The sequence below is a fragment of the Gekko japonicus genome, unplaced genomic scaffold (assembly GCF_001447785.1).
Source record: "Gekko japonicus isolate JY-2015 unplaced genomic scaffold, Gekko_japonicus_V1.1 scaffold862, whole genome shotgun sequence".
In the NCBI taxonomy this organism is placed as follows: Eukaryota; Metazoa; Chordata; class Lepidosauria; order Squamata; family Gekkonidae; genus Gekko; species Gekko japonicus.
Window position 1 is genome coordinate 354,399 of NW_015173699.1, and position 18,495 is coordinate 372,893.

The 18,495-nt window shown below is 44.3% G+C and overlaps 2 protein-coding genes across 3 annotated transcripts in view; one reads left to right on the top strand and one right to left on the bottom strand.

Annotated features, from left to right (window-relative positions):
• PLPP1 (phospholipid phosphatase 1) overlaps window positions 1–12,171 on the top strand; it is a 115,739-nt gene extending 103,568 nt beyond the window's left edge. For both annotated transcript variants that reach the window (XM_015423225.1, XM_015423224.1), the window contains exons 5-6: window positions 11,069–11,245; window positions 11,878–12,171. In XM_015423225.1, the coding sequence (XP_015278711.1) occupies window positions 11,069–11,245; window positions 11,878–12,009 (309 nt within the window). In that variant the 3' untranslated portion in view covers window positions 12,010–12,171. The remainder of the gene's footprint in view (window positions 1–11,068; window positions 11,246–11,877) is intronic.
• Window positions 12,172–12,246: 75 nt separating this feature from the next.
• SKIV2L2 (Ski2 like RNA helicase 2) overlaps window positions 12,247–18,495 on the bottom strand; it is a 60,221-nt gene continuing 53,972 nt past the window's right edge. Inside the window, exons 24-27 of the mRNA XM_015423223.1 lie at window positions 17,278–17,334; window positions 16,411–16,573; window positions 12,962–13,066; window positions 12,247–12,561 (exon numbers count right to left, since the gene is read on the bottom strand). Coding sequence (XP_015278709.1) covers window positions 12,509–12,561; window positions 12,962–13,066; window positions 16,411–16,573; window positions 17,278–17,334 — 378 coding nt within the window. The 3' untranslated portion in view covers window positions 12,247–12,508. The remainder of the gene's footprint in view (window positions 12,562–12,961; window positions 13,067–16,410; window positions 16,574–17,277; window positions 17,335–18,495) is intronic.

Consider the following 18,495-nt stretch of genomic DNA (forward strand, 5'->3'; position numbering starts at 1 on the left):
TATGCAGCAAACTTTCCCTTCTTTTCCTAGATGTCTGTCTTGCCACACTTTCCCTTTTGTGAGCATCTCTTGTACTATATTTATTTCGTGTTGGAATTGTATGTCTTGGTATTGCTGATGAGGAAGAGCAGATTTGTTGGGGAGGGGTATAACTGAAAGCAATCACTGTGGTAGTCTTCTCTGTCGCCCAAATGTTCTGTGTCCCCTGACTGACACAGTGAGAAAGCTTTTCCTTCTCATCAGCAGTGAAACTGCTAGTAGAGTAGTTTGGACCTTGCTCTTTGAGAATTACAAATGCAAACACGAGGCTACTCCTCCCCACCCCCCAGCTCTGACAGGCCTGAGGAGATGGAAAGGTGCGGGCAAACTTGACTCAAAACACTTGTAAAATATCTCATCCTTCATTGAGTCTTTTTTTTTTTTAAGAGAAAGACCTCAACTGCTAGTCTAGTAACAGATGAGGCTTCTGTGGTCTGATGATTCACACTTCCCTAAAGATGAAGGATGGTTTGGAGCACGGCCTGCCTGAGGTGGCTGGCACAAAACTCAGCCCCCCCTCCCCAAGGGCTGCCCTTTTAGTTCCTTCCTTTTAAAATATCCGTACTGCGAGGTTGCACCTGCTTTCCAGAGACAAGGTGTTGCAAAATCATTTGTTGGGAGCAACCACTGGCAAATTGGAGGGCACTTCAGAAACCAATGGACTGGAACCAGACAAAATTGGCCATTGCCATTTATTCCCCCTTCCTGCTGCAACCCCCCCCCCCGGTCATTCCTCAAGGTCCTCCATATCCCTTAGGGAGCAGCATTTCATGGAGATCAGTGGGAGGGGGGAGGCAGGAGAACTCCACTCTGCCCCTGGAAAATGTAGTGTGGAATCCAACCCATTAATGTTCGTGCATGGATCTGTGAAGAAGAGTTGGTTTCAACCATAGTGTCCTCTACCCTAAGGAGTCTCAAAGTGGCTTACAATCACCTTCCCCTCCTCTCTCCACAGCAGTCACCTTGTGGGGTAGGTGGGGCTGAGAGAGTTCTAGAGGACTGTGACTGGCCCAAGGTCACCCAGCAGGCTTCACGGGGAGGACTGGGGAATCGAGCCCGATTCCCCAGGTTAGAGTTCAGTGCTCTTAACCACCACACCACCCTTATTTTATTTATTTTATTTATTTGGGATTTATATCCCGCCCTACCCAAATGGCTCAGGGCGGCTGACAAGCGGCAATGCCGAATAAAAACAATAAAACAATGTTATATACATAATAAAATGTGGTGCTCTACATTAAATCCCCCAAGATATGCAACATCCCACATTGACGGCCAGTTTTATTAAATGGCGTGAGCGCCAGGAGTGATATGTTTCCCATCTCTGCCAGGGCGGCATCTAACCCCCCCCCCCCGTAATAGGGGTAGATGATAAGATGGTATCTCAGTGGTGGAATAGTGGCGGCGGCGGCTCCTACTCAAAAGCCTGGTGGAAGAGTTCCGTCTTGCAGGCCCTGCGGAACTGTATAAGGTCCCGCAGGGCTTTATGTAGGAAATGGCCTGTGCCTCACATGTTTATGAAGCTTTTACACATCTGCTTTGTGGCCAATTCCCCCCTCCCCTGATCTCACGTATATGCAAGTTTGAGCTGATGGTGACAGAAAAAAACTAAGAGGCTGTGGTTGGCTGCTCACAGGAAGAGTCATTTTGTGTGGACTTCTTTGTGGCATCTAATTGGGAACTGCCGGAAATAATATGCAGCACTAGGTGGGACTCCTGGTCTGATCCAGCACTGGCTACCCTTATATTATGACATTTGAATCCTGGTCGCTCCAGTCCTATGATTTAACCACCTTACCATTCTGGCTCTTTAGCCAGTTGAGTGTGTAGTGTATTTTCCTTGATTGCTTTGAGAAAATTATATTTTAGGCTACTCTGTCTGCACAACAGCCTAATTAAAATGTGTGTGGCGCCAGCTAACTAACACTGGCTGTTGTGGTACCAAACAAAATATTAAAGCAAAACAATGTGATTGTTTTAAAGTTGATACACAAAACATGCTGTATTTAACTGCTGGGAGTGGAACATGGGTCCAGCATGAAAGTGGTTAATTTTTTCTTTCAATCTAGTGAAAGTAGGAGTAAGATGATTCTATTTCCTGCTTTTCATTTGACTCCTTACTGGATTTTTGTATGAAGCCGCTATTTGGCTTTGGAGAGGGGTGGCAGGAGATCTCATAGCCATTAGCATAGTATGTAAGCAGTTAAGGGTTGTTACCTTTATTCTGTTATAAGGCCAAAGCATGCCTTCTCTGTGAAAGTTGAAAAAAGAAAGCTGGCAGTATGCGGCCGAGCTGGTCAGAGAAGAGAAAATTGTGTAAGGGGCATGTGTGAAAGAGAAGTGACCTTGCTGAAGGGACCCTGCTGTGACATGTCCACCATTAGCAATTCACCCAAGCTGTTTGTCTTGTGCAGTCTGAGACCTCAGTCTTGTCTCCTCCCAGCTCTGGGCCGGCGTGGTGTAGTGGTTAAGAGCGGTGGACTCAAATCTGGAGCACCAGGTTTGATTCCCCGCTCCTCCGCATGAAGCCTGCTGGGTGACCTTGGGCCAGTCACAGTTGTTTCAGAACTCTCTTAGCCCCACCTGCCTCACAAGGTGCCCATCATGGGGAGAGGAGGAGGAGATGACTATAAGCTTTTAACATCAAGAGCACTGCACTTTACTTAATGATTGTTTTATACTGTTTAATGATTGTTTTTATGTTGTTTTAACTGTTGTTATGGCAATTGCCTCTGTTGTAGCTGCCTTGAGCCCGCTGGGGAGGGCGGGGTATAAATCTAATAAATAAATAAATAAGCTGCTTTAAGACTCCTTAGGGTAGAGAACAGTGGGGTATAAAAGGCAACTTTCCTTCTTTTCCCACCTAGCTGCTTTTTCTAGTTTCCTTAAAAGGATCCCAAATAGCCATCCTTATCCTAAGAAGTGGTTGAATGTGAATATCTAACACCAGCTTATTGGAGGTAGAAGGAAATTCTTAAGCGAAGAACTTGCTAAGAGTAGCATAGGTCTTTTTTTGGACATAACTCACGAAGCAACTTACTTATTTGTTTTTGGAAATGGTGCCAAAACTTTGGAATTCCCTCTCCAGGGAGATTCATGTCTCTATCGTTGTGTTCCAACAGCACTTGAAGACTTTTTTGCTTCATTTGGCATGCCCCCAATAACTGTTGTTGGCCCTTCTCCCTGGTTTTGGTGGTGTGTGCTTCTATGTGTCTTGAATTATATATTTTAAATACTGTTTTAATGGTGAGCCGTTTTGCTGTTCGCTACCTTGGAGAGCCCATTTGGGTGGAAAGGTAGCATTAAAATGTTTTAAATAAACATTTGCTCTATCATAGTTTCTAGCCGTGACCTGGATAGCCCAATCTTGTCAGATCTCGGAAATTAAGCAAGGTCGGCCCTGGTCAGAATTTGGAAGGGAGACTGCCAAGCAATACTAGAGTCATGATGCGGAAGCAGGCAGGCAGCGGCAAACCACCTCTGAACAACCCTTTCCTTGAAAGTCCTGTGGGGTTGCTATAAATCAGCTGTGACTTGACAGCCCCCATCAGTTCCTGTTAATATCCTCAAAACGGGGTAGGCTTCGTTGGTACTTCAAAACCTGGATATGATGCTGCACTTGCTCTGAATGTGATGTCCAGCCAGTCAGCTTCCACTTATGCAAAAACTCTGGCTTAGGGGAATTTGTCAGAGCAATAGATGTACCGATGTAACTCTTTTCAAGGGTAAAAGCATTCATTTCTAGGGCTCTAGAGATGTGGCTGTCAAAAGGAAGACGGGGACGGCAAAGGATGAGATGGTTAGACAGTGTCATCGATGCAACGAACATGAAGTTGAGCAAACTTCAGAGGATGGCGGAAGACCGGAGGGCCTGGCGGGAGCTGGTCCATGGGGTCGCAAAGAGTCGGACTCGACTGTGCGACTGAACAACAACAACAAAAGTCTTGCAAATAATTGTGAAAAGAATGAATTTCTAAACCCTAAAACCAGAATTAACCACTAATACTGGAAAGCAGTATGATTTTGCAGTAGAGACCTTGATCCAACCCCGTGATGAAGCTCATTGGATGATCTTGGATGAGGCATTAATCCTTTCTATACTGCTTCACAGGGTGGTTTGTGTGGATAAAATTATGGGACAGGTCATTCATTCCCTGAACGAATGGTAGGCTATAATCGTACCCCAAACACACATCCTAGACTTCACCTGACCCCAGCTCCTGCTACATAGTTTCCTTACATTCCCCTTTATTTCAATAGTCCCTGTCTGATGCAGGAAACATGAGAGAGCGGTAGCATATTTTAATATAATACTCTTTAAGTCTGGACTCGAAGGGAGTTTAGGTTTTGCAAAATTTTGTAAGCAGAAACTATAAAGCTCCTTGTTCCCTTTTACTTTTTAGTAAAGATGGGTTGCACACTCCGCATCAGACCATCATTCATTTGAACAGCTGGTTCGGGATTCTTACACGGTCAACTTGGATAAGAATATGCTAGGTAAACAGAAGTGCGATGGACAAATTTTCTGTTAATGAAGGAATGCTCTACATTTTCTTTCTTTCACATTTGCATCTAGATGTTATATGGCAGATGAGGTGGTTTTGAAGATAGCTGAGTTTGCGGAGATTTTGCTTTAAAACCAGCATTGCATCATATCTGTAATAATAAAAAGCTAAACTCCCCCCTGCCCTTGGCCCCAGTGGCTAATAAAAACTGCTTACAGTTCTTCCTTTTTTGGTCAGGTCTTCTGAAGATTTCTGAAGCCAGAGTTAGAGGGGATTTTTTTTTTTTTTGAAACACTTCTAGTTTTACAAGAGCAAATCATTCTCTGCTTGAAAAGATGTTTCCAGTTCTGTCTTGTGGCTTCTTTTGAAGGGGCTGCATGTTGAACTTTCAAGGGGAGAAATGAAGCATTGGGCCAGAGAGGGGGAGGAACATGGTACGCAGGATGGATGTGGTGGAGAGAATGTGTTTTAGTTATGGCTGAGACTTTAACCACTTTCCATAAACAACATCTCGATGGGAGCTGTGGCATACTTTAGTTTAATAAATGGACTTACAAAAAAGGGGACCACCAAAGGCAAAGACTTCTGATAGCTTCAAGGTGTAAAGTGCAGTTTACAGAGCAAAAAGTGGGCTGGAGAAATCCACTATCTTTCTTATAAGCTAACATTGTCTGTGCCACTTGCATTGAATTACCATCCCTGTTGTCTCTGCTCACCGCCTGTCATGTGTTTTGCCACCCCTGCTTGGCCTTCAGCTTGGGCTGTGCCCGTAATTCATGGAGCGAGTGCTGTTAAATTTTACAGACTGGAAGGTGGAAAGCTGCAGTAGTTATAATGTAAGCAGCCTGATCTGAAGAAGTGCTCATTGCTAGCATTGCCTTAATGGATACTGGGTAAGGGTGTGAGACCACAGTTTAAATTAGCAGTGACTTAAGGCAACAAGTGATAGAACTGATGCTTGTATTTGGAAGATACATTCAGCTTAAGAACATAAGAGACGCCAATGCTGGATCAGGCCAAAGGCCCATCCAGTCCAACACTCTGTGTCACACAGTGGCCAGAAATACCAGGTGCCATCAGGAGGTCCACCAGTGGGGCCAGGACATTAGAAGCCCTCCCACTGTTGACCCCCCCCCCCAAGCACCAAGAAGACAGAGCATTCCAAGTGTTAATCACTCTTTGGGTGAAGAAGTACTTCCTTTTATCCGTTCTAACCCGACCGCTCAGCAATTTCATGGAGTGCCCACGGGTTCTTGTATTGTGAGAAAGGGAGAAAAGTACCTCTTTCTCTACCTGCTCTTTCCCATGCATAATCTTATAAACCTCAATCATGTCACCCCTCAGTCGTCGTTTCTCCAAGCTAAAGAGCCCTAAGCGCCTTAACCGTTCCTCATAGGGAAAGTGTTCCAACCCTTTTATCATTCGAGTTGCTCTTTTCTGCACTTTTTCCAAAGCTATAATATCCTTTTTAAGGTGTGGTGACCAGAATTGCACACAGTATTCCAGATGAGGTCGCACCATTGATTTATATAGCGGCATTATGATATTGGCTGATCTGTTTACAATACCCTTCCTAATAATCCCCAGCATAGCATTGGCCTTCTTTATTGCAGTCACACACTGTCTCGACATTTTCAGTGAGTTATCTACTACAACTCCAAGATCTCTCTCTTGATCTGTCTCTGCCAGTTCAGACCCCATCAACGTGTATTTATAGTTAGGATTTTTGGCTCCAATGTGCATCACCTTGCACTTGGCCACATTGAACCCCATTTGCCATGTTGACGCCCACTCGCCCAACTTTGACAGATCCCTTTGGAGTGCCTCACAATCCTCACTGGTTTTCACCACCCTGAACAACTTCGTATCATCCGCAAATTTAGCCACTTCACTGCTTACTCCCAACTCCAAATCATTAATGAACAAGTTAAAAAGCAGTGGACCAAGTACTGATCCCTGTGGTACCCCACTGCTTACACCCCTCCACTGGGAGAACTGCCCATTTATACTCACTCTCTGTTTTCTATTAATTAGCCAGTTTTTGATCCATAAAAGGACTTGTCCTTTTATCCCATGATTTTTGAGCTTGCTTAGGAGCCTTTGATGAGGAACTTTATCAAAAGCTTTCTGGAAGTCAAGGTAAACAATATCTATTGGATCCCCCTTGTCCACATGTTTGTTCACCCCCTCAAAGAACATTAACAGGTTAGTGAGACAAGATCTTCCCTTACAGAACCCATGTTGAGTCTGCCTCAATAGGTTTTGTTCATCTATGTGCCTACTAATTCTTTCCTTAATAATGGTTTCCACCAATTTACCCGGTATCGACGTCAGACTGACAGGCCTGTAATTTCCCGGATCTCCTCTGGAACCCTTTTTAAAGATGGGAGTGACATTAGCTACCTTCCAGTCCTCAGGAATGGAGGCTGATTTTAAGGAGAGATTACATATTTTTGTCAGGAGATCCACAAGTTCACAATTGAGTTCTTTCAGAACTCTTGGATGTATGCCATCTGGGCCTGGTGATTTATCAGTTTTTAAGTTGTTTATCAGTTTTAGGACCTCCTCTCTCGTCACCTCAATCTGACTCAGGTCTTTCAACACCCCTCCCGAACTCAGCGGCTCTGGAGTGGGCAAGCACCTCTCATCTTCCACAGTGAAGACGGAGGCAAAAAATGCATTTAGCTTCTCAGCCATTTCCCTATCATCCTTCAGTACTCCTTTTACCCCTTGGTCATCCAAGGGCCCCACTGCCTCCCTGGCTGGTTTCCTGTTTCTAATGTATTTGAAGAAAGTTTTATTGTTGGTCTTTACATTTTTTGCTATATGCTCCTCATATTCCCTTTTTGCATGCCTGACCACAGACTTGCATTTTATTTGCCATAGCCTGTGTTCTGTTTTATCAGCCTCACTGTGACTAGCTTTCCACCGCTTAAAGGAATCCTTTTTACCTTTTACAGCTTCCATTACTTTGTTTGTTAACCATGTAGGCTTTTTCTTATACCTGTTTGTGCCTTTCCTAACCTGCGGAATATATTTTATTTGAGCTTCTAGAATTGTAGTTTTAAACAGTTTCCAAGCTTCCCCAATGGTTTTGACCCTTTCTACTTTTCCCTTCAGTTTCCTCCCCACATGTCCCCTCATATCAGAAAAATTACCCCTTTTAAAGTTAAAAGTGGTTGTGTGAGTCTTTTTGGCCAATTCCCTATTTGTACAAATGTTGAACTCAACAACATTATGATCACTGTTCCCAAGCGGTGCAATCACTTTTACATCTCTCACCAGGTCTTGAGTGTTACTTAGGACCAAATCAAGGATCGCCTCTCCCCTGGTAGGTTCCATGACCATCTGCTCCATAGCACAGTCATTTAGAGTGTCTAGAAACTCAATCTCTTTCTCTCGACTAGAACACATATTGACCCAATCAATGTGTGGGTAGTTAAAATCACCTATTACGACACAGTGTTTTTGTCTAGCTGCTATCTTTAATTCATTCATCATTTTATAATCCTCCTCTATCTTTTGATCCGGTGGGCGATAACAAACTCCCAGTGTTAAGTTTCCTTTTGGCCCCCCTATTTCAACCCACAGAACTTCAAGAAGCGAATCCAATTCTCTTAGCCTCTCGATCTTTCTGGACTTTATACCCTCTCTGACATACAGAGCCACCCCACCTCCAACCCTTCCCCCCCTATCCTTCCGATATAATATATAACCGGGAATCACCGTATCCCACTGATTTTCCTCATCCCACCAAGTTTCTGAAATACCCACAATGTCTATTTTTCCCTCTGACACCAAGCACTCCAACTCCCCGATTTTACCTCGGACACTTCGAGCATTTGTATAGAAACAGCTGTAATTTCCCATACTGGTTAAGCCTGCCACCTTCCTCTTGCTATCTCGAGACCTTGTCAGGCAGTCCATGTCACTAGCCATGGTCTCAGTGGACAATTTCAATCCACCTCCCTGTAGAAAAGCAACAGGTACCCCCTCATCTCTCTGAGATGAGCCAACCCGAACCAGAGACTTTTCATCTCCTGTCGGCTTTCCCCCAATATTCAGTTTAAAAACTGCTCTGCCACCTTTTTGATTTTAAGCGGCAACAGTCTGGTTCCTTCTCGGGACAAGTGGAGACCGTCTCGCCTGTACCGCTCCGTCTTGTTCCAAAAAGCATCCCAGTGCCTAACTTGAACCCTTCCCCCTTACACCATCATCTCATCCACGCACTGAGAGTCCTGATCTGTGCCTGTCTCTCCAGCCCTGCGCGTGGAACAGGTAACACTTCTGAGAAAGCTACCTTGGAGGTCCTGGACCTAAGTTTTCTGCCCAGCAGCCTAAATTTCTCCTCCAGGACCTCACGACTGCATTTCCCCACGTCGTTGGTGCCGACATGCACCACGACCACTGGCTCCTCCCCAGCACTATGTACCAGCCTATCTAAAACACGCGTACTGTCTGCTACCTTCACACCAGGCAGGCAAGTCACCATACGGTCAGTATGCGGGTTCACCACCCAACTGTCTACCTGCCTAAGGATTGAATCACCAACTACCAAGAGCCCCCCTCCCACCCTGCCCAGGGATGGTTCCTTGATGCGAAAGGATGCCCGCTCACTTGCGTTAAAGACAATGACAGCTAAAATCTTTTGCAAACTTGAAGCTGTAAGATCACTGATAAAGGATACAAGCAGAACTAAATTTGGAAGTGGCTACATGCTGGGGTATCTCTTCTGGTGTTTGATTGCTTGAAAGGAACTGCTCTCAAACTCTTTGCTGCTGTCTCTGTTACTTTCGGGGATGAGGCAACTTATGTCTAAATTCAGAATAGAATAGAAGACTGCTAATGTACTTTGATGACTTTTACCTATCCACTAACAGCCTTGGCATGTAAAATCATAGCATACATGCATAACAGCCAGGAGCAGCTGCTGCTTGCTTGAAAAGGGAAATTCTTGCTTTGGTGTATGTGGGGTCTGGAGGGCAGTAAACTTGCTAGTCCCTGTTGTGGTGTCTAGACATTGCTTGTGCACTCACTCACTCACTCTGAGCCAGGCTGCCACCATCAGCTCTGGTACAACAAGACACGTGCCTGCCTCCGTGTCTTAAAACAAACGGGGCTAAGTAGCTACTCTCTCAACGTTGGGGAAAAGTCATGAGTAAATATTAAACCTGAGTTTCCTGTTTTGCTATGTTAGCTGTGTAGAGAGCTCGGCGCTGTGAATAAGTTTGCTTCAGGGAGGTTCAGACACAGCACGTTAATGACTAGTTCAGCTTTTGACAGGCTGGCAGCAGGCATGAAATCTTACCACCCTGGAGCTCAGACCCCTTTTGCCTCTGACCACAGTCTTCTGAAGGGCTGTCTTCCCGCCTCTCCCACTCATTCCACCTTTCTTCCAGCTTGTGTCGCGGCCTGCCAACTGCAGAAATTGCTTGTATGTGGGGAAAGAACGTTAAGCAAAGCACTGCATTTTTCAGAGGAATTCCTAAGCAGCAGGCCAGCACCTTATCGCCAGCCTACTCTCTTCAGACCACCAGCACGATTCTTGGCAGTGGTTTGTACTAGGGCTAAGTGATGTGTGCTGGTGTAGGAGTTTGTCACAAACAGGCGTTGAGAAAACACTGCATTTGGCTCAAAGCTGTACTGTGAAGTTCCACACAATTCAATTACAGCAGTTGGTTCAACTGCAGCAAATCCTGGCCGTTGACACTGCTGCATCTTTGACACATGCCCATCGGCTGCTTTAATAGATGCTGGGACTGAAGCTTAACAAAACATACCTGGTGTACAGCTTCAGCGGGGCCAAAACATCTTCGATCAGGAGTCTAAGGAATTGCTTCATACAGAATTAAACTTTTGGACAGTCTTTTTATAGACGGCTGAAAGAGCTAGATGCCAAAACTATGATGTAATGGCTTCTTTGAAAAAACCACGTAAGCATTCCCTAAATATTTAACTTTGGAAAGTAGCACCTACTGTCCACAGAGTATGCTCTGTTTGCCCATTTACACAAACCAAATGTTCTAGCAGGTACATGGGGCCTATGGAAGTCTTAACCACAACTTGCATCCCGTCGAGTTTAGCTGTTGGCACTTCTGGCTTTTGACAGGATTATGAGTTCAGTTCAGCCTTAAGAGTACCTGCTCCAGAATGCCGATGTGTTGAGCAGTACACGCCCTCCTACCTGCTATCACTGAAGTATCTAAGTGTTCAAGACTGTAGCTGCTCAGGTGAGCAGGCCACAGACTCTCCATGTACTGTGAGAGTCTACAATGCATCTTACAGAGCCACAAAAGTCCTGCTAAATGTATCCCTTGCAATAGGCTGGCTGTTCAGATGTCACTGAATTAATGAAGAGGTAATCCGTTTACCATTTCTACAATTCCAGTTAACTGAAAGTTTCCATAGATTTCTACCTCTACGGGTAGAGTTAGGTGTTGTTGTTGTTGTTTTTAACGTGAACTGATTTTTAAAAGTAGTCAGCCCTTCTGTACTTCTGCTCAATGTGTCTCCTTTGGCTTTAGCTTTATCTCCAGGCCAGAATGAAAGGTGACTGGGCAAGACTTCTCCGTCCTACAGTACAGTTTGGCCTCATTGCGGCATCGATCTATGTGGGTCTCTCCCGTGTTTCTGACTACAAGCATCACTGGAGCGATGTACTGACCGGGCTTATCCAGGGAGCACTGGTAGCCATTCTTATCGTAAGTCCATAGACCAAGTTACTTTGCCAGAAAATACTGCCGGTGCCTTGGTAAAACTCTGCTTGTGTCTCAGTAGGCTGTCACTGAGCAGTGCCACTCAACCCCCTGGGTCCTGGATTTTCTCAGAAGCAAATGGCTCTGCTCAATGGCATTTACTTCCAAAGTGTACGTAGAGTTTCGGCCAAAGTAAGCAGGAACATGAATTATTCACCCAGGCCTCTTCATTGTGGTATCTGCCACTTCCAGGAAAGAGTGAGGAAGAGACCGAAGGGCTAGTCTATGGCATGTATCCAACCACATAACATTCACAGACTTGTGCTGCAGTCCTAAGCAGTGTTACACCCTTTTAAGTCACCTGCCACTAATAGTGCAATCCTCATAAGAGTTCTGCCCTTCTGCAGCCACTAACTCTTCAGAAGAAGGGGCAACAATTTCCATTTTGCCCCCAAGAACAAAATTTCAGGGGGATTAATCTAAAGTCAAGATAGTTGGATGCACCTTCCCGTGTCCGTTTACACCTGCGCTTGTTTGGGACTCTCCCTTTACCACTCTCACAGCAGAGGCAGCCCTAGTAGAAGGACAGCTTTCGGTCCCATTTGCTCTATCTAATGCTTTCCAACATGTTCATCCAGGTTGCATACGTATCAGATTTCTTCAAAGTGAGAGGTCGTACTTTTAAACAGAAGGAGGAGGAAGATTCGCACACAACTTTACATGAGACGCCTACCAATGGAAATCACTTTGGCAGTAATCACCAGCCGTGACCAACTCAAGAGCGACTACCCTGTGGAATCTCCTGCTCTCCAAAAGGAAAGTTTTGCAAGTCTTCCTGGCCTATGTAAAAAATAAAAATAAATTAAAAATGCCTTTTGAAGGGACTGCTGCTGCTATACCTCTTGGATGCTCACTTTACATGTATATAGTAACATTTAAGACCTATGTATCTAAACTTCATTTCTGTTGGTTCAAGCTCGTGCTTTAAAGACGCATTATTTCGGCTATTTTTTTTTTTAATTAAAATAATGTGGTGACATTTTATGTACAAACAGCAATGCTCTATGTAATACGCTCTGCTGGCATGTTGCTCATGGTGAATACATACAACACTTTTAAGAACACTTTAAAGCATCTGTCTTGCTGGGGAACAGGAAGGAGTGGTCGCCTCTGCAGTTAACTTTTTATGTTTCCAGGGGATCATTTAGTGGCGTTGTCTCCATAGCTGAACAGATGGACGGTGCCTGTTCCACAGGATCCCCGGGCTTGTTATAGGTAAAGACTTGCAGCAAACACAATGTCTCTCTTGATTTTAGTAATACCTGTTAAAGAGAAGGGGGGGGGAATATCAGTATTAAACCAAAAAGGCAAGCTACACCTGGATATTGCCACTGGTAGAAAAATAATGTGCATTCAGGAGGTGCATGTCTTTTTTTTTTTTTTAAATCAGCCTTTCAATGTGGCTACTGTGCTCCAGGGTCCCTATCAAGTCTCCCAGCTGCTCATTTCATTTCCCCAGGGCTTTAAAGACGTTCACGACCCCCTTGGTTATTTGCAGCATTATTCCTTCTAAAGTGGAGAGCAGCTGAGACACAAGCAAAAGTGTCAGAAAGGATAGCGAAACATTTAGGTTGTGTTTACAAGCAGTACAAAATGGCTTTAACACTTTGGTTTGAAGACACATATGTATTTATAAGATATTGTGTATATATACAGGCATACCTTCTGCAAATTTATTTTCCAGTTCTGTGTTTCCAATGGCTTTTGCTGCTTGGCACATCTGTCGAAGCAATTCTTCTAGCCGCCTCATACAGCGAATTATACTCCCTAGTTTTTTTTTTTTAAAAAAAGGCTTTGGATTTAAGCAGTCAATTTTATAGTGATTAGCATCTTTTAAACACAAAATGAATCAGCTACACCTTCAAGTCATAGGATTACCGTACCTCTACCATATTACAGTTTACACAAGGAACATACAAGCCCCTAATCTCCATCACCTCCTAATTATATCTCTGGAATCACTATTCCATATTTAGGATGCATTCTCAGGAGCATTCCCTGCAGCCTACACTTTTAGGTGTACTCATTCTGCAAAGAGCCCTTATCCAAGGAGAAGGTGCTGTCCCTACCCCACCGTTACCTTGAGTCGTTAACCTGCTTTAATTGAGCACTGGTAAGCAGCTTACTGCATCCTGGTCTTGAGTGCAGAAAATGAGGATATTCAAAGCCAGCATGGCACAGACTCATAAAGCCTACTGGTGACGAGAGACTGCAAGATCACTTAGTTAATGGGATGAGTTCCCTGCAGCCTCCGTACACGTGCAGGTATTTAAAAGGACAGGCCCAGGCAGTGACATGACTTGTCACGTTGGTGTCCTTGCTTAGCCTTCCCCACTGAACTGTGCTGCTGCAGGAGGGCCATGAGGAAAGCTTGTTAGGTCAGGTTTTAGCCTGCTTCCACAGCAGACTCCATAAACAGGAAGTAAGTTGTACAAGCGCTGAAGGCTTTTTGCTGCTCCGTTTCTAAAACAAGTGAAGGCAGTGACACCAATTTTGCTCAGCCAGTGTCAGTTTGAAATTAAATTAAATTTGATCTTTGTATGCTGGATCCAGCAACTTGTTAAAAGCCACCTGGAGTCAATTACAAAAAAAGACACAAGTCTGAGCCCAAAGAAGCTGAAGTATGTCCTCCAAAAATAGGCCATGCTGTGCTCTGAGCAGGCAATAGTTATGGGGAGACACTGCTGCCCTCTGTTTGCAATGCTCACTGTAAAAATGGAATCCAAGTACCACACATACAGGGAACACCTTTAATCTGAGGTGGAAGTCACGTCTCCTTGCATGCGTACTGGGGCACGGTAAACACTGCAAATGCCTACAAATTGTATCCACTTTTGCAAAGCTAAAACCTGTCCTCATTTTCAGCCTTCCTCCAGCATGCTCCCCACAGCTGTGTCCACTGGAATCTCAATGAAATGAGCTTTAAGCATGACATTTAAAAGTGCCTTCCTGTCACCAATGCTCCTCCACTGCTCCAGAAAGCAGTGTCCAAAGCAGCTGCTTATCTGCCATAGGAATACAAGGACGTGCCATTTATACACAGTTAGCAAAAATGGGTACGGTGGTGGTTTGGGGTTATGCTACCATGGTCAGTGCCTTGTCTGCGTGTAACATAATTTCTACTCTGGCAGCTGAAATTGCTAGTGTGGGCAGCTTACAGAGTTCAATTATCCCACCCTGCTTCTTGCCCAGTGTCAAAAAAAAGGCCAGTTGTACAGTGAGCCAAAAAGCAGCAGAGAGTTCACTTACTGGGCAAGACACCTATCACGACCCACTTTTTTGGGGGGGGAGGGGAGTGGGGAAGGATTGGAACAACCTTGATAACAGTGTTTGCAAATGCAACTATCAACTGAATTGATTCCATGCTTCACTGCAACCAATAAACTGTAAATGATGAATGCAGACTCAAGCTTCTCTTGTTGTTCAATCCACATTTCCTGCTATTCTTCTCTCAATGGTTTATGGGGGGAAAGGACACCAGGTGTACCCCTAGTGGAGGAGGATATAAGCTGCTTTGGGTCCACACTGAGGAGAAAGGTGGGATATAAAGTGAAGTAAATAATTTAGGGCAACTTTCTTTTCTTTGATAATGCAGCCATACCTGCAAAGTATGCATGGTGATGGCTTTATTTAGTCATGCACACTTTCAATCTACCTCCAATTCTTAACCATTAGGTCAACAGCTTTATTGTGACAATTTTCCATGGACTAGTGTTGACAATATGTCTGTTAGTCGTTTAGGTGCCACAAGATTAATCTTTGGTTTTGTCACCACAATAAGACAGGAACTGCTATCCAGTGAAGCAGTGGGCATACAGTTAGATAATCCAGACTGACCACAAGGAATCACAGGCCCCCTAGCCAGGATATTATGAGTAACTGGATAAGGTACCACTTTCTTTAAAGCTACAAGGCAGCCACGGAGAGACCTGGATTGGGTCAGGGCTACAATACTAGGAAAGGTTTTTTTAAAAGCCTTTCAGTAGAACTTCTATCCCTAGCAGAAACTGTCCTGCTCCCACTCTGCCGAAGCTGCTAATTGGGGAGGGGGGGAAATTAGTCCTGTTCTCCCCTTTGAGTGGACTGGGTTGTTCTCTAAATCAGGAACATGGTGCAGAAGAATCCCCCCCCCCCAAGTTGCTTTTTAATGTGAAACGGAACTTTGGGAGATCTCCTCATGGGTTTCCCCCTGTATCAGATAGTTTGTCCAGCAGCATATCTTGCTTTGTGCTGGATTTTAGTGAAACTAAGTGCCCCTTTTCAATATCAAACCTACATGTCTTGACTCTCAAAAATGCAAGTAAAAGAGCAATTTGGTGGTATTGCCTGCAGCCAAGACTGAACAGTTGTTTAGTTCTCAGGGAATGCTGGAACTCAGCCATCAGGAGCTATCTGTTGTCGCCAGTTAAGACATGCAGCAAAATAACCCACTCTCTTAATTTATGAGTCTCCCCCCCTCCCCCCAAGACAAACCATTTGTTACTCGATTCCAATTTTTTAGATTTAGGGCTTTTTGCAAACAAATAAAATGTATAAACACCAGATGCTAATATGGCAGGATTCTCCCCCAAAACACACATTATTCATGTTAAAGACGACTAGTCTTATTTAATGTTATTGTAGTGTGCCTGTGGAAGTGAAGTACCTTAGAGAGCATCTTCATTACTAACTGGTCTTGTACACTTTTACACAGAAGTGAGCCCCACTGAGTTCAGTGGTTCTGCTTCTTGCGCAACCATGGAAAGGATCATCTTTACCTATATTGATCCCTCTCTAGGAAGGAAATATATGACTCAGCGACTGCGGCAGTACCATGGCTGAGAAGCCACCTGCCACGTAGTCTGATAGCAGCTTTTCTCAAGCCGAGGTGGCTGCTGCCACAGCAAATGACAAGTGGCTTCATCATAAAAGCTGAAGATCGGTGGTTGGGAAGGGAGGGGGGACACATTAAAATAATCTGATGAGTAGTTTAGATTCCATGAAGATTCTTGCAGTTCTCCAAAAGGAAACAGTCAACCACAATGTAATAGAATGCAAGTTATCTCCTTTCTCCTCACAGAATTGTAAACTTTCACACTCTTAGGCTACTCAAGCAAGGCAATCATGCATACCTTCAAAGACATCTGTCATTTTGCATATGTGAGCAAAAGTAGCTCCGTTAGCCCAGGTATGTACCACGTCCATCAAGTTCGGCCTGAAGGAATTGAGGTAATTTTCTTCATCAATTTCCAGTTTAGCTTCTGCTGACACTTTAGCAATTCTTTTTGCACATTCCTTTGAACAGAGAAGTCTTTATTTAAAATATATACATTTAAAAACCACTACTCTTCTTGAAACAGGCATCTCACTAAAAAGATGGCCAGGGCTGATAATCGGGTGAGTTCGAGGGAGACCGAATATGTCGCCTCACTTTTTTACACTCCAAACCAGCCAATAAGAGTTTTAAAGCACTTCTGTTTAACTGGGGGGGGGGGGGGAGCATCCAGAGGGCTACAGCTTTAGTGGGAAATCCATGGAAATTATAGACTTGGATCCTGCACTGAATATAAGTGCCTCTGGATCCAACTCACTAGCTTTTCTTTCAAATGAGACAAAATCTTCCAGATGGTCACTCTTCTGTCCCCTAATTACGTAGATTCATATCTGAAGTCCAACTTTAAAAGATAACAATGAATGCTTCAAAGACTGTTAGATGAAATCACACCATTACATTAAGTGCTTAGGGTGGACATATCAAGATCTAAGTCATCACCTTGCTACACACTTTACAATCAAAAACACATGCTGGAACACAAGATTATAGTGTGGAGCAAGAAAGATAAGATAAAATCAGATTTTATTGATATGTATAGAAAATGCATTGCCTATGGCATCAAAATTACCCACAGTGGATTTCGCCAACATCTGTATTGCACCTGGCTCCATTCTGCATAAGAGCTGTGTGTTAATTCAACAAATGTGGTGATGAAAGAGTTTACCTGCATTTGGCGGAGGGGACCGGCGAGTTGTTCCGTTAGTTTGGGCATTTCACTGGACTGGAAAGAAGGGGAAGAGAATGTCAATTACTTCTATTATCCTTATTACATAAATAAGATTCTGCCTTTTTCCTCAACTTATCACAATTTACAAACTGATATAACAAGGCCTGAATGAAACAAAAGTCTGGAATGCTTTCTGGACTGTGCTCAACGATTCCTTATTGGTCCTATCTTTGAAAGAAAGGATACCAATACAGTGGTGCCAATACTAACACAATGATAAAATCCAGTGAAGACACTTGAGTTCCTTTCAGTGAAATTTTACTCTTTAGCCACCACACTACTACAAATCAATTAATAAACCTTTAGGCTACTATTGTGTAACAGAATTTACAAAGCTTTCTAGATATGATTCAAAGTAGCCAGTGGCTACAGATGAAAGCTTCTCACCAAAGTATGCTTTTTAGCCATAAGTTCTTAGAAAGAGGAAAACGAACAGAAAAATATCAGAGAACGATTTTGCCATCTATTGAATAAAGGCCGCACACAATTTTCTGCACACATATGGAGGTTCTTCCAGTCCCTACTTCCTACAACAGCCTCTCATCCCAGCTGAAGAGCTGTTTTCAAGGACAAGGGAACCTTCCAGAACAGCATGCTATGTAGTGGGAAGCAATGCAGTCAAAGGGAAATGGGGAGGGGCAAGGAAAATGTCTTCTACCTGCCCACATGGCTGTTTGGATCCAAGCCAATGAAAACTAAGTTTTCCAGCCTTGACCTGGATAGCCCAGGCAAGCCTGATCTCATCAGATCCTGGAAGCTAAGCAGGGCTGACCCTGGCAAGTACTTGGATGGGAGACCTCCTTGGAATACCAGCAGTCGGGAGGTGGGGGCAGGCTTTACTCAGCCACCTCTCTGAATATCCTCCAGGCTCCCAGGAGGAGTCAGTCACCAGAGGTAAGATTCAGGCCTGTAGCTACTGTGGGGCATCTTGCAGCTCTGCCCCCTCAAACGTGAGGCACACCCCACAACAGCTGCTGCCCCTCTCCCCCTGTGACATTAAAAGGGCCCTCCAGCTGATAGGCGGGAGTATTTGGCCACCCCTCTATCTCCCTTCCAAGATTTAAAGGGCCCTCCAGCTGATCAGTGGGCCCTTTAAATCTTACCGGAGGTGATGGAGAGAGGTGGCTGCCAGCCACACACCTGCCCTGAACTCCC